The following is a 15,846-nucleotide window of genomic DNA, read 5'->3' as shown; positions in this document are numbered from 1 at the left end:
GCCTGAACATTACTGCTAAACAGCACCTATTGGTGGTCAGTGTCCTGTGTTTTAGTACTTCCCAATCCCTGGCATTTCCAGGTAGAGCTGGAAAAGGTTCTGTCTTGCCTGAAATCCTGGAGAGCTGTCAGTCAGTATATACTGACTGGTGTGACGGATAGATGGCACTGGGCTAGATGGAGTGATGGGCTGACTTGGTGTGAAGCCATTTTTTTCTGCCTGGCTGTGGAGGAAGGGATATTGGTGTGGAAAAGATGGATAGAGAGACAGCTTCATAGAACTGTAGAGTTGGAATGGTCCATGAGGGTCATCTAGTCCAACCCCCTGCAATGCAGGAATCTTTTGCCCAATGTGAGGCTTAAACCCACAACCAATGGAAATTATAGGCAGTAGATTCAGGACAGATGAGAGAAAATACTACTTCTTTCCACAACACATAAGTAAATATATGGATCTTCTGCCCTAAGACTATTACACCTTTAAAATATTAGACACACTGGTGTCCAGTACAGGTAGAATAAAATCTCTGTACGCCAGCTGCTGGGAAGTAACAATGTGAGAGCTGTGACCGTAAGTCCTTTTTATGGGCTTCCGGGAATTGTCTGGCTGACCATCAAAGGAAGTGTGATGCAGAACTCGAGAGACCCTTGACACTGTTGTGCAATATTGCGAAGGAGCACTGATTGTAATCTAATGCTGACAGTCTGCTCTGGCTAAACTATATTATTTATCACATGCCCAGCATGGGGCGGGTTACAGTGATTAAAACACAGTGTTAAAACCCATTCAAAAAACTTATAATAACATAAATAAGTTGGGTCCTAAAAATATTGTTATTTGCCGCCCCAATCTCTGAGCAGTGTGAGATTCCAGGGGCACCAGGCACACTTGCTAGGGTCTGTGCTTTCTTTTTGGAAATGAGGCACAGCGGAGACTGTGGTGTCCTTATGATACATGGTTTATTTGCACCTATATACAACCTGAGTCTAGATGGAGGGAGCGCAGAGCATTCCCATTCCAAGAGGTTTGGGCTTCTTCCATAGCCACAGCAGCTTTAGTCACCTTTTTCTGCCTTTGCCCCCCCCCCCATCCCACTGCTTACTAACTCGGTTGCATAACTCGGGCTTACTGTCTAAACCCTTTGCTAACCTAAGCTCTAGTTTTTTGTAATACAGGGAGAGGCCCCACACCTTTGATGTGCTAGATGGCTCATTACCCCCAGGCTATTATCTCAAAGGAAAATAGCTTTTACACATGTTGTTTGCCTAGGATTAAATAGTTAAAAGATACACAGTTTAAGCAGTTTGCCTAAATTGCATTAGAAGGATTAGAAGTGTCTAGACTCTAGCACATATTTCTTAATAAACACTAATGCACGCAGGTCCAACTTAGATTCTGGCACTTGGTAGTCTGACACAGTTTTACATGGAAGCCTTAATTAAAATCTAGCACACCTTAATTAAATTCCAACACTAACTTGATCTGGAATTTAGGGTGTCTTGAACCCACAGCTTCATAACATTATACATCCCAAATGTGAAAAGCCAGGGAGGTTAGATCTCATGTGGGTTTTTACGTAAGTGCAGTGTATTTTGTGGAAGAGGTTTAATACATTTTTTTTGTAATCTTTCTCTTCCCCGCAGCTACTGTTAGCCATTTGGGAAGAAAAATGCAGATTCCTGTAAAAGCATACCTGGCAGTGTCATGGAGTACTTTCCTAATGCACTGAATGATTAGCCCTTGCAAGCTACACTGCGCAGAAAATCTTGTATTGTGATCCCATGCCGGGGGGAATCTAGCCTGGGACAACAAAACGGTGGCTGAATGTGATTGGTTGGTTGGTTGCCTAATTCCCTACCCTGCACCCTAAGGTCACTAAGTCTGGGTTACACCAATTAAAAATTCAATAGTCACATAAAAAGTACCTCTGTCTAGCTTCTGATGCAAAAACCTGCAATCCTACAACTGCTTGTCCCATACTGTTTATTCTGAAGCTCCAGGAGTAGTAAGTCATCCAAAGATTGCAGCCTTGAGGCATTGTCATAGAAACACCTAGGCTTGCTACTGTTTATAGTGCAGGACTGTCGTGTTAATTCTTTCCATCTCTGTCACCAGGTTTGCTGCCCTTTAAGGTAGTGGACTCCCGATTAGAATTAACCTAAGAATCCTTTAGCTGCCAACATTTTTGCCTGGGTTATCACATTTCTGTTCTTCCTTGGAAAGAATGAAGCTGCCTTGTGTATAGAGCAGCAGGATGTGTTTGAGACTTTCCTTTTCATTCACTGTGCAATATGAGTCAAGAGATGGGAGTTGCTGGACTACATTCCTTGAGGGATTAATGATGCGAAAGATAAATGCTTGGTTGGCACGTGTACAAATATCTCTCAAATTTAGGGTTGCCATATTTCAAACAGTGAAAATCCAGACAGAAAAATTGTTGGACATATGGCAACCCTGCCCTAATTACAGAAGAAAAGAAAAAAATGGGTGCCAAATTCATACAAAAAGGAATGTGTGTTTCTCCTTAAACTATACTTGTGATGCCTTGGATTTTACTTCTGAACCAAATCTGCCTGGTTTTCTTTTAGCATCCCATGTGATAACTGACCAGACCGAGCTGAGGAAAATCAAGTGCATGGAGAAGGCAGGAATCAGTATAACGAGAGAGCTGATGTGGTGGTGGGGAGTGAGACTCGCAACCGTCCAGCAGTTGTTTGAACTTCTGCAGGAACTTCAGCTCTATCGGGCAGCACAAGTAATTGCAAACTGTGAGTAGCTGGACTTCTTTCTCCGGAACTACCTAGCAGTAGTTGCTTATAACAATTTAGTGAAAAGCTTGTTCGTCAACTCCCGTTGCCATTGTCGTTCCTTCTAGAACTGAACTCCGCTCCAGCAGGGGCTGCTGGTTTTGCAGCCAGAATTGGGTCACTAAGCAAAAAGGGAGCCTGCTTAGGTGAACCCTGAAAGCAAAGAACTAGGGGACTACAAACAGAAAACAGGAAATGTACATATGCTTGAGACCATGCAAAGGAAAGGGGAGGGGGAAGGAGCAGGAAATGAGTGAAGCTGAATGTTGGAAGAATCAAGACAGATGAAAGTCAGTACTTATTCACGCAGTGTACAGTGGTACCTCGGGTTACATACGCTTCATGTTACATACACTTCAGGTTACAGACTCCGCTAATCCAGAAATATTACCTCGGTTTAAGAACTTTGCTTCAGGATGAGAACAGAAATCGTGCTCCGGCGGCGCAGCAGCAGCAGGAGGCCCCATTAGCTAAAGTGGTGCTTCAGGTTAAGGACAGTTTCAGGTTAAGAACGGACCTCCGGAACGAATTAAGTACTTAACCCGAGGTACCATTTTATAGTTAAACTTTTGAACTTGTTCCCCTATGGTGCAGTGATGGCCAACTACCTAGATGGCTTTAGAAGATTAGAAAAATTAATGGAGATGGCTGTCAAAGGCTACTAGCCTTGATGGTTGGAGACAGTAATGCTTCTGAATACCAGTTGCCAGAAATAAAAATCCAAGCAATATTTTGTTAGGGGTTTCACTGCTTCTCTCTAATAGCAAACTCGGGAGGTTATGTGTCGACAGATTTGGAGCTAAAACCAGATGACTGAGAAACAAGTGGAAGATGTTTGTATGCTTATGTAAATCTAATGATATGCCAAAGTATGAAACATTAAAAAAAAAAATCCAAAATGGGGCATGCACTCCAAAAAAACCCCCAGCCCTGTGAAGTCTGAGCATGCTCAGTGGTCTGTGGAATGTTACGTTTTAGTTGGAAAAGCAAAATGGAAGGCTTGGAAGCGGAAAATGAATTGGGTTGATTGTAGTTTGTATGGTATCCTTGAAGAATATGTAGCTGCCTTGAATCCTGAACAGTAACAGTTCTGTTGGGGATTGAGGATATGCTGCAATGTTTTTTGCTGTATTGCATTTTGTTTATTATTTATACCTTCCTAGCATGGCCTTTTATAGCCCCTCTTACCTGATGACAAATATTGTTTTCTTTAGGCCGACCTTTGGTTTGTCAGATTGATTGCTTTCCCCTGTTGTTGGTTGGCAGTTTTAGTTAAGTTGGTTGCTGTTCTTTATCTGTTATTTTTTTCTGTTTGTTGATACGTTTGTTTTCATTATATTGTAATTTGTTGTTTTACTGTTGGCTCCCCTGGGCTCTTTATAGTATGGAAAAGCAGGAAAAAATACCAGGGTACAAGAACTATTCTTTCTAGGTATGTCTGTATAGACACCAGGGTTGGGTTCAGATGTAACAGGAACTGTGGTTTTCCATTATGAGCATGAACTGCAGAAAGCTTCAGGCTGCCCTCCTCCCCATTCCTCTTTTGTACACCAGAGGAGAGTGTACACTTCCAAATGTGATTTTAAACTAACCACAGTTCTTGTGAAGCTAAGCCAGAGTCAGACTATGAGCCCTCTCTGTGGAAACCTTACGTTGTGGAACTCCCCCTGCCACACACACAATTAAAGTACCTGTATTTCAGTGAATGCTGAATACATTTTTTTTTGTACATAGAAATATGGTTTACTGATATACATCCCCCCTTCACTGCTTTCACACCTGCACATTGGTTAAGAAGGGGAAGTAGCCCTTCTTTGAAAGGGGAAAGAAGAGGGCTGCATTGCCATGCTAACCACAGAAAATAAAATAATATTTTAGACCAGCTTTTGCTTTAACTCATTTTCTGTTAACACCACTTTCATTTGGGCTCATCATAGGCTATATGAATTCCTCTGCACTGTCCTTTTTTGAATGAAAAATACAGTAATGTGAATGTGGCCATTGAATTTGATGCAAATTGGGTACATCTGATTTAAATTTCCTGTAAACTTTTACACACACACACACACACACACACACACACACACACACACACACACACTGTACTAGGAGAATATTGCGTTCATGTAGAAATGCCCATAGTGATAAATTTCAAAAATTAGACAGGAAACATGCTGGGATGTTTTCAGTCTTTTCATTAAAAAAAACTGTCATCCACTGGGTTCAAAATTGTTGCAAAACATGATTAGACAATATGGCAGTGTGCCTTCAATGCTAATGTGAGACACTAGCAGCTAGAGGAAGAATGGATGGTGGTGACTCATGACTTGCCTATTATGCTGCTGTTCTTCGTTGCAAAATCTAGAATCCCACAATTAGTTTACTTGCAGCATGCCAGCAGAGCATTGCTTTCTGGTGGTGAAAGAAGAAAAAAAAGAGTGTCATCAGGCTGACAGAAAAATCTTACATGTACATCGATTATAGGCGGAGGGCAGTTTCAGATTTCAGTGGCACCTTGTGTGATGCTGAAATCTGGCTCCCCCCTGCCTCTTACCTTCCATTTTTTTTTTAAAAAAATGTTTTTATTCATTTTACAATACAAAAATATAAAAACACATAACAAAGTTTTTCACAAATACTTTTTGGGGGGGCTTCCCTCAGCTCTTCTGCAAGTCCTCCATGCCTCTTACCTTCCATTGGACTTCACAGTTGCGGTGTCCCAGAAACTCAGCACCCAGTGCGACCGAACCAGTCACACTCCCATAGATCCACCTTTGAGGGCAGGGAGATACATTGCTATTATCCCAGTGGAATGGCTGCCCTACCTGTACTTGCTGAGACCAAGTGCAGAAAGGAAAAACACCTGTCAGGGGTTCAGGGAGAGAGACGCAGAGTGAGGGGGAAGGATTCCAGACTGACGAGGAAGAGGATGACAATGACCCAAGATTGTCCATGAGTCCGTCCAGTGAATCGGAGGACTCCCAAAAGGGAGCCCCTCTGGTCAAGCCAAGGGGAGCTAGAGGGGGAAGCAGTCAGGAGCAGGGAAACGAAGGGGGAACCCCCAGTGGGAGTTGGAGAGCGAGACCGGCTGCTCCGCTGGAACGGAGTGAGGGGGGAGGAGTGACCAGTGTGTCAGAAGGAGCAGAACAGGAAGCAGAGAGGGGAAGGAGATCAGGGCAAAACGTCCTGCCGGAAGGGGAGGAAAGTAGTATTGAGGGCAGTGTAACTGTCGAAAGGAAGGTCAGGAGCAACGTACGCGCGCCAAGTTCAAAATGGGAGGCGCGCGAAAATGAAGAGAGTCCTGGGGAGGAGCCTGGTCCCAAAGCCCGAAGGAGGGGGGAGGAGGCGGCAGAGGATTCAGCCTCTGGAGAGTCCCGAAGGGAGAGAACACAGGGGGGCAGAAAGACCCTGCGGAAAAGGAAAGAGAGAAAGAGGTGGACCAGTACAAGCCTCTTAAACTGGTGTCGAGGCGGGAGTGACTCAGAGGGGACTTCAGCGGTCTAAGGGTAACAGACGTAGGGTCACGGACCTCGGATGTAAAGCTACTAATGTTCTTCAATAAAAGCTTTTGTACATAAGCTGGAGTGGACTTAGGTCTCTTGTGAGCTGGGACCACGGGTGACTCTGACAGCACCCAACAAGAAAATGCAAAATGGCTTAACAATGCTGGGTATGCCCTCCGCATCTCTAGATACACCACCAAATTCCATCAGTCAGGGACAGGGTCGTCTATGACACCCATATGATGCCCACCCACAGTGGGAGCCAGTTAGCACAACAGACATGCACCCAGCACATACCCATTGAACAAAAACACGCACACAATATGCAATATGCTACTAGAGTATGCCCCAGGACGTATTTGCTGTTTTGTTGTATGTGGTATTTTCTAGAACATTTGACCACACTGTTGGGATTGGATTCTGGGTTACATCCAGAACAACACTGTAGACCTGTATGCACTTCCCTGGGAGTGAGTTCAGTTGAATTTAGTTGGGCTTACCTCTGAGCAGACACGAATAGGAATTGGGTTAGTTGTACAGTACAACTAACCTTGAAGGCCCTGGTTGTACTTAGGGTTCCACTGAGCCTGTTCTGGAATCCCCCACCCTCGGCTGCCTGTTTTGGTGGGTGAGTGGGGCTCATCTACCTATCAGCCACCTAATGTCATTAGGGTGTCAGGTGACCCACTCTAGCAAGCCATGCTAGGAAGGAGAATCCAAGTCCAATCAAGTGGTACTTGAAGTTACCACCGATCAGTTAATAGGCACTGACTTCAAGCTCCCCTTGCAGCTCTGCTGTTTTCTGAGATTGGCTGCATTTTGGAATTCCCCAAGGGGAATTCTGTAGCACAGCCTGTGCCAGGTGACAGCAAGCCTCCCTTGGCAAAGCACAGTCTGGAACTCTTTGAATGTTGGGTGTGGAACAAGTATTGTGGTTTGATGAAAATGGCTTTGTGGGCCATACTGGGTTTCCCACTGCCAGTCTTGATCCACTGTTTTTGCGGAATCCACCTAGGAGTACAAAATAAGAAGCTTCATTAACAGTAGCTTCACTGTTCATGCTAACTCTGAGGTGCCAGGGTGCAAATGAGACTGCATATTTAAATTACAACTATTTTTAGTTTTAAACTGATGTTTAAAAAAATGGAAACTCGTTATTGCCCAGGCCTTAAACAGGCCAACCAGTATGACCATTGCAGTGATGTGACAGCCCACGCTGAAAATTTAATTGTTCCAGTTACTTTTCCAAATTAAATTGCTCTCTGTGCGCACTCGTCCCTGATGCACAGAAAAGAATTCCATTATCTGTTGCAATTCACGCTGATTCACTCCTAGAAAATGTGAACAGTGTTTCTGAGTAATCCTAGTGTATAAAGCATGCCACTTTACCTCTTCGAGAAAAATAACCTGCTTTTCCTGCTTTTTACATGCATCTATATTTCTAAACATTTTTGGCATATAGTGGAGAGGATCTATTCAACGAGGTTTCATATTCCTTTAGCAGCATGGGACTTCTTTCTTCTCCAGATTTTTTAAAGTTCACTACAAGGAATGCAGCACTTCATTAAAGATGTCAATAGCTGCAACAATGTTGTTGTGTTGGCTTGGGGCACACAAAGAAGGCCTTAGCAGAGGGACTAGCTGGCCTCTGCAAAAATATCAGAGACACCGGCCAAAGAATTATATTTGCTGTTCCTCTTTGCTTTCCTCAAGGGAAATTTATTTGGATCCAGCTGAAAGGATTGAATCAACTTAGTTCAGCTGAGTCCGTGTGCTTCTGATGTACACATTAGGAAAATGTTGAAAGCAAACACAGGGTTGTACTGATCCCCATTATCTTTTATTATTGCAAGTGCCTCAGTAGTCTTAAACCTCTGGCTTCAGGATAGATACTGTTAAAGTCCAGTTTATTAAAATATTGTCCCTTTTTTAAAAAAAACATCAACAATTATGGCAAAGAGCGATGTACACGTTTTTGCTTATGTTGTAAAGTACAGTGTCCATGGCAATTGAAGTGTAGGCAGGTTCATGCATGACCCAAGAGGTCTGCAATGTCATGCATACAATCTGGCTTTGGCCTACAATGCCTGGTGTCAGGAATGAGCCAGCTCCTAGTGGAACTTTACAGCCGGCTGCAGAACAGAGAGAGTTAGAATTGATGCGGGCTGAACAGTGGTCAGCGCAGACTCTCCCGGACTTTGGAATGCCAGTTACCAAGGGAATGACTGAGACCGGGCTCGAACACAGCCAAAGCTTTCAGGAAGTACATGTGAAAAGGATCTAGGAGTCTTGGTTGACTACAAACTTGACATGAGCCAACAGTGTGATGCGGCAGCTAAAAAACCCAATGCAATTCTGGGCTGCATCAATAGGAGTATAGCATCTAGATCAAGGGAAGTAATAGTGCCACTGTATTCTGCTCTGGTCAGACCTCACCTGGAGTACTGTGTCCAGTTCTGGGCACCACAGTTCAAGAAGGACACTGACAAACTGGAACGTGTCCAGAGGAAGGGCAACCAAAATGGTCAAAGGCCTGGAAACGATGCCTTATGAGGAACGGCTAAGGGAGCTAGGCATGTTTAGCCTGGAGAAGAGGAGGTTAAGGGGTGATATGATAGCCATGTTCAAATATATAAAAGGATGTCACATAGAGGAGGGAGAAAGGTTGTTTTCTGCTGCTCCAGAGAAGCGGACACGGAGCAATGGTTCCAAACTACAAGAAAAAAGATTCCACCTAAACATTAGGAGGAACTTCCTGACAGTGAGAGCTGTTCGACAGTGGAATTTGCTGCCAAGGAGTGTGGTGGAGTCTCCTTCTTTGGAGGTCTTTAAGTAGAGGCTTGACGACCATATGTCAGGAGTACTCTGATGGAGTTTCCTGCTTGGCAGGGGGTTGGACTCGATGGCCCTTGTGGTCTCTTCCAACTCTATGATTCTATGATTCTATGATTCTAAGTCAAACAGGCGTGAACAGAGATGGAAGCAGTCTGTCAGAACTGGAAGAGGTTGGAGCTGATCCAATCTCTCCTAAAAGTCATTGAATGGGAGGGCTGTTCGACAGGAAGCAAAACAAGAGACGTAAGGGGCGATGGTTCAATATATTCTGTAGGAACCAGAAGGAGACTTCTAAAGGGTCATCTTGAGTGATAATGTAGGCAGTTTCGTCCAGAGCCGTCCAGAGCTATCTGTTTTTGCAATAAATATTCCTTTTTAATTACCTACGCTTACTCTGTTATTAAGCCAGGAACTGGACTCTTGACACCTACATACATAACAGCAATCATTATTTTTCATTATATGATGAGGAACACCCTGTGGAATGCCCTCCCATCAGATGTCAAGGCAATAAGCAACTATCTTACTTTTAAAAGACATCTGAAGGCAGCCCTGTTTAGGCAAGTTTTCATTGTTTAATGCTGCTTTGTGTTTTTAATTTTCGGTTGGGAGCCGCCCAGAGTGGCTGGGGAAACCTAGCCAGATGAGTGGGGTATTAATAATAAATTATTACAAATTATTTTTATATTCAAAATATTTTTAAATTGACTGTAACAGGGCAGAATGGGGGCAAGGTGGGCTTATGCATCCTCCCCTGATGCACGCAGGGGCCAGGAATGGAACTCCCATACAAAATTGTACCCGGCTGTATGTAAAAGTATGTAAACTGGTTAAACATTCATTTTGATACCTTACAGCTAATTCATTATGCTCTGAACAAATAAGCGGTTCCTGATACTCCCCTCAACTCCAAACCTCACAATTTGAGAGATTGCCGTTCATTCCTTGCGCTACAATTTGACAGCGGCAGGACCTAGTATAAAAAAAATTTAAGATGACTTTGTGAAGGTTCCCTAAACATAGCAGACACTCATTGTGTTAACATAAATAAAAAGAAGAAAAGCAGAGAATCTTTCATAACTATAAAACTGAGACAAAACTCAAACCCTCCCTACCAGTGATAAACACGTATCAACATCACTCATAATAAAACCACAAGCCTGCAAACAAAAGTTCGGCAGTGTTAATCCAAAATAACAAATTATATTTTAAAAGCAAATTCTAATGAGAATTGCAGTTTATGATCTTCATTTCACATTTCTCTTTCTTGATTGTTTTCCTGTCTTTTTGAGTCTTCAGTAAAAAAATCAATTGTATAAGCAACTTGGCCAAGTAAGGCTTTGCCAGTGTCCTTGGTCTGTGTTTGATCCTGCCCCACCCCTATCTCTGTGAGACTTACAGTGCAACTCAACAGAGGCATAGCTGGGGGTGGGGGGGAGGGGAGAACGCTGGGAACGCCCCTGCCCCGGGGGCCCAAGCGGCTAGCTACACCACTGACTCAACATAGGCACTTCCGCTATGGACCTCTGCAGACTTCTAAGGAAGAAAAGCAGAGCTCATGCGTGATTTTTTTGAAAGCGGCAAAACCAGGATACTATACTGTTACATGCCACCCCCAATCTCCAGAGCAGTGTGGGATTCCAGGGAGTTTCAGGTGCTCTTTACCCACCAAGGTCTGAGTTTCCTTTTGGACAATGAGTCACAGCAGAGACTTACACATATTTACAACCTGAGCCTACAGTGGAGGGTTCAAAGCATTGCACTCCGAGCAGGTTTGGTTTCTCCCATAGATGCAGCCTTGGATTCAAACTGTCAACCTACATTGTGCTTTGACTCCCGCTTTCTCTGGCCTGCCACCACTTGCAAACTGCGACTCTTCCCCCCCCCCTTCAGTTTACATCATCCCCAAATGCAATCCTGAAACTCCCTCCTAGAAACTGGCATTGTGTTCTGCTCCACCCGTTTGCTGGCTGGCACATAGTCTTAGCTTTGCTAATGCGTTTCTTAATGGCTCATCACCCTTCTCTTTGTTAATGGCCATCTCTCTAGGCAATTGCTTCATCAGTAAGGCAGCCTGGCTTATATCTGAACATTTGCTGGGTTCAGGGGTTAAAAGGTCTGTCGCCCACATACTCATAACCAGGGGTCAGCAAACTTTTTCAGCAGGGGGCCAGTCCACTGTTCCTCAAACCTTGGGGGGGGGGGAGACTATATTTTGAAGGAAAAAAATGAACGAATTCCTATGTCCCACAAATAACCCAGAGATGCATTTTAATTAAAAGCACACCTTCTACTCTTGTAAAAACACCAGGCAGGCCTCACAAATAACCCAGAGATGCATTTTAAATAAAAGGACACATTGTACTCATGTAAAAACACCAGGCAGGCCTCACAAATAACCCAGAGATGCATTTTAAATAAAAGGACACATTCTACTCATGTAATAACACACTGATTCCTGGACCGTCCGCGGGCCGGATTTAGAAGATGATTGGGCCGCATCCAGCCCCCGGGCCTTAGTTTGCCTACTCATGCTCATAACAATACCTTCTTCCTCCTGTTAGCAGTTCTGTTGGAATATCTTTATGCCTAGGCCAACCAGTGTGGTACTGATGGGAAGAAAGGCTGGATGAGTGAGATCTTGAATGCTTGGGGGGGGGGGGGCATTGCATAAACATTGCACAAACAATACCTCTGTGTGTGTGCACCTTTATATCCGCCTTCTCCAACCTGGTGTCCTCCAGATGTGCCAGCCAGCATGACTAGTGGTCAAGGATTATGGGAGTTATAGTCCAAAACATTTGGAGGGAACCAGGTTGTACAAGGCTATACAGTGGTAACTTGGGTTAAGAACTTAATTCGTTCCGGAGGTCCGTTCTTAACCTGAAGCTCCACTTTAGCTAATGGGGCCTCCTGCTGCCGCCACGCCGCCAGAGCACAATGTCTGTTCTCATCCTGAAGCAAAGTTCTTCACCCGAGGTACTATTTTTGGGTTAGCGGAGTCTGTAACCTGAAGCGTATGTAACCCGAGGTACCACTGTATGTGTGTGTAAGAATAAATAGTTATGCCCTTCCTCCTGTTAGTGGTAATAAAATTACCAGTGTGGACCCTCAACATCAAAACAACCACAACACCTATGTTAATTTGATCAAATATACATACATAAGCAAACTTCTTACCTCAGGCCCTGACCACTACTGGAATGTGGCCCCTGCCAGGTTGTCCAGAAGGGAAAGCAGCCGTCAGGTTGGGGAAGGTTTCCTACCTCTGATGTATAGGATTGCACTTAGTCATCCAAAGCAAACATTAACTAATTGGTACAGGTGAAAGATTTCAAGGTGCATTGGATCATTGTCATATCATAGATAATTATGCTTGACTCTTTTTATTGCTTCCTTCCCTTGAGGATAGTGTCAGAAATCTCTGCTGGATTTAAGTGAATTCAATATATGGTGATTTTCCCTCACTCATTCTCTCTCTTTCTCTCTCCATCTCTCCTGACATGCAGTATTTTTTTAAGTTGTTGATTTTATGATGTAATTCTGGAATTTCCAAAGTATGCTCAGAAGGGCAGGTGACCAGTTTTCTTCCAGCGTGGTCTTTGGTTGCTGCGGGGAGGGAAGGAGGAACGAATGAATCTTCAAGCTGTTTCTCCCCTCAAAATATATCAATGTAAATTACTTCTTCTCTGCTTTTCTAAGAAACTTGCATTAAAAACAAAGCCCAGACAAATTATAGAAACAATAACCTACAATACAAAGATAATTTAAAAGTTGGCAAAGAACAATAAAAGCATTAGACAGAGCCATAAAACACCTTATGAGATGGTTTGTTGTGCAGTAAATGTGCTGCTGCTATTCGTTGCAGGGAATCCAAATGTCTTTCCCAAAATAGCAGTTGTGCTTAAAGAGAATCTGCATTTAAATTACAGCATTTTGTTGCTGGAAAGATTATGCCCCACCCTCCGCCACAGTCAAGGATGTATATCAATATTTGACATTTATATGCAACAAATATAGCAGCCAACAGAAAGCATAAATGAAAAGACAGTTATAAGGAAGTATATGCTGTGAAATTATTAAAGTTATTTAAGGCAGGTGTGAGAAGACCACTGAAGTACCAAATTTAACATCTCCAACAAGTGACTCTCTTCCCACCCTCCCCACCCCTGACCCAGTTTTTCAACATTGAGAGCATAGTTTAGTCAAAATTAAACACCATTGATTTCAATGAGAGAGATTTGAGCACATGCTGAACTTAATCCCCCCTCCTGAAGTCAACAGAATTTAAAAGTGCTTAATCAGACCATTTTTGTGGCATGGTACTTTCCTTTGCTTTAGGAAACCTGGACCTTGAACACCTTGGCTGCCCATAGAATTTGTTTTAGGATGCTTCACTGAATACCAGAACAGAGACCAGCATTCAGGTTTTGAAGCTAGCGAGTGGATGGGTGGGTAATAATCCTCAAAATTTGAATATCTCCTATGAGTCAGTGGCCATAGCAGTATAGTGACTCAAACGCTGGAGAAAAATCAAGCTTCTAGTCTCTCGCTGTGCTGATCAGCTCACTGGTGTCTTCACAGGCTGACTACCTCACACGTTTCCTGCAAGCCAAAATGTGGCCCTCTGCTCCTCAGAGGAAGAGTGTGCAACATATGTAATTAATAAATGGTGGCTATGGCCGTCTTCCACATTTGAAAGGTTCCACCCTATGGCTTTCCTCTGTGAGTTTCCTCTGCATCTCTTTGAGTGGAGAACCCCACTTGAGGGTATGTTCACATTACCGCTTTAAAGCTCAAATTCTCTGTGTTCCCTTGCTGCCCCATGTGTAGGAACCACTTAGCAGGCTTCTTCAACCACAGCCCTCCAGATTTTTTTGGCCTACAATTCCCATGATCCCTAGCTAGCAGGACCGAAGGTCAGGGATGATGGGAATTGTAGTCTCAAAACATCTGGAGGGCCGAGCTTGAGGAAGCCTGACTTAAGGACTCCAAGCTGGTTTGAGAAAAAACTCAGTATATACAGTAGTATTTTATAAAATAAAAATGAAGTACAGGATGCATATGCTGAACTGAAAACGCAAACACAGCCTGAGTCATATTTCCATTTCTCTATGTAAGTCTGATCCATATCCTGCTACTTTAACTCTGTGTGGTATATTCACTCTGCGTGTGTTTTGATGCTGCATTCGCAGGGAAGTCACTTTCGTTACCTGCTGATTCTGCAAGGACTCCTTTAGAGACCCCTCAACAGGAAAACGCATCACTGCATCCAGCTGGGAACAAAAATAAGGCCACAGCAGGTGAGACAGAAATGCCAGCGCTGCCAAAATCAGGTACAATACAGGCAGGGATGAAAAGAAAACAAAAAATGTTTTCAAACTTTAGTGAAGTTGTACAAGGAAGTGGTTCTTGACTGGTGTTAACCACATGTGTGCAATGACTTAATTCCCAAATGTGTCATGCCCTAAAGTTTCAAGAAAGTTCTGAGTATTCTCGGCAGCTGACTGTTTACTTAACCTTTGATTCTGCTGGAAGAAGTGAGAAAGTTGTCTGTGCTGCAATAATTCTACAGATGCAATACTGAGCCTGGTCATTTAATAGTTGTGTAAAAGAGAATTTCAGCAGATGGTGCAGAGCTGAGAAAGGCTCAAAAGTTCTTTTTTCTATGTGACTGTTGAAGGTACAAGATCCCTGAATATAGTAGCACCTAACCTCTCCCTTCATCAAAGGAGGGTCATTGCATCTTACACATAGTACTTGAGTTTAAATGGCAAAATAATTGTGTTGTTGTTGTTGTTTAGTTGTTTAGTCGTGTCCGACTCTTCCTGACCCCATGGACCAGAGCACGCCAGGCACTCCTGTCTTCCTCTGCCTCCCGCGTATGATTCATCAAATAAATGACACTTGCATATTTAAATTTCCTGAAATAAATATTTGGGTGCTCATTGGAAAAATAATAGGCCCTTACCTTTTTGTGAATTATGGAGAGACTTAGCCATTTAAAGAAGCGGTGGGGAGCAAGTAGCCCTCCAGATGTTATTGGACTCCATCTCTCATCAGCAGCATCAATGGTTTGGGCTGACAGGAGTTGTAGTCCAACAACATGCAGAGCATCACAGGTTTTCCCATCCCTGTGTTTAATTTACTTTTGCCTAGACAATGCTCTAAACAGCTTTGTGCCATTCGTAATTGACTATATATTTTTTTGTAAACCACTTTGTGGTTTTTTATAGTCAAGCAGTATATAAATTTTATGAAACAACAACAAGAACAACGACAACAACAATTTATTTTTTATACCCCACTCATCTGGCCCGGTTTCCCCAGCCACTCTGGGTGGCTTCCAACTGAATATTAAAAACACAATACAGCATTAAACATTAAAAACTTCCCTAAACAAGGCTGCCTTCAGATGTCTTTTAAAAGTAAGTTGCTTATTTCCTTGACATCTGATGGGAGGGCGCTCCACAGGGCAGGCACCACTGCTAAGAAGGCCCTCTGCCTGGTTCCCTGTAACTTCCCCCATGCCTTACAAATGTCATACAGTGGTGATCAGTGAAGGAACTGCCAGAAGGCCCTCAGCGCTGGACCTCAGTGTCCAGGCTGAATGATATGGGTGGAGATGCTCCTTCAGGTAAACAGGACCGAGGCTGTTTAGGGCTTTAAAGGTCAGCACCAACACTTTGAATTGTGCTCAG

The 15,846-nt window shown here is 43.5% G+C and overlaps 1 protein-coding gene and 1 long non-coding RNA gene across 5 annotated transcripts in view; one reads left to right on the top strand and one right to left on the bottom strand.

Moving 5' to 3' along the window:
- IRAK2 (interleukin 1 receptor associated kinase 2) overlaps positions 1-15,846 on the top strand; it is a 34,802-nt gene that overhangs the window by 1,166 nt on the left and 17,790 nt on the right. For 3 of the 4 annotated variants that reach the window (XM_081852693.1, XM_081852692.1, XM_081852694.1), the window contains exons 2-3: positions 2,589-2,768; positions 14,341-14,448. In XM_081852693.1, coding sequence (XP_081708819.1) covers positions 2,589-2,768; positions 14,341-14,448 — 288 coding nt within the window. The remainder of the gene's footprint in view (positions 1-2,588; positions 2,769-14,340; positions 14,449-15,846) is intronic. The other variant, XM_081852695.1, reaches the window with a different exon arrangement.
- Positions 3,696-6,848, bottom strand: LOC309337427. Its single transcript, XR_014154286.1, has 3 exons — positions 6,442-6,848; positions 5,498-5,670; positions 3,696-5,361 (listed from the first exon to the last, which is right to left on the bottom strand). It is a non-coding gene; the product is annotated as an uncharacterized lncRNA (long non-coding RNA).

The sequence above is a fragment of the Podarcis erhardii genome, assembly GCF_964252035.2.
Source record: "Podarcis erhardii genome assembly, chromosome: 2".
In the NCBI taxonomy this organism is placed as follows: Eukaryota; Metazoa; Chordata; class Lepidosauria; order Squamata; family Lacertidae; genus Podarcis; species Podarcis erhardii.
The sequence above is the reverse complement of the archived record's forward strand: the minus strand, read 5'-3'. Positions and strand labels throughout refer to the sequence as shown.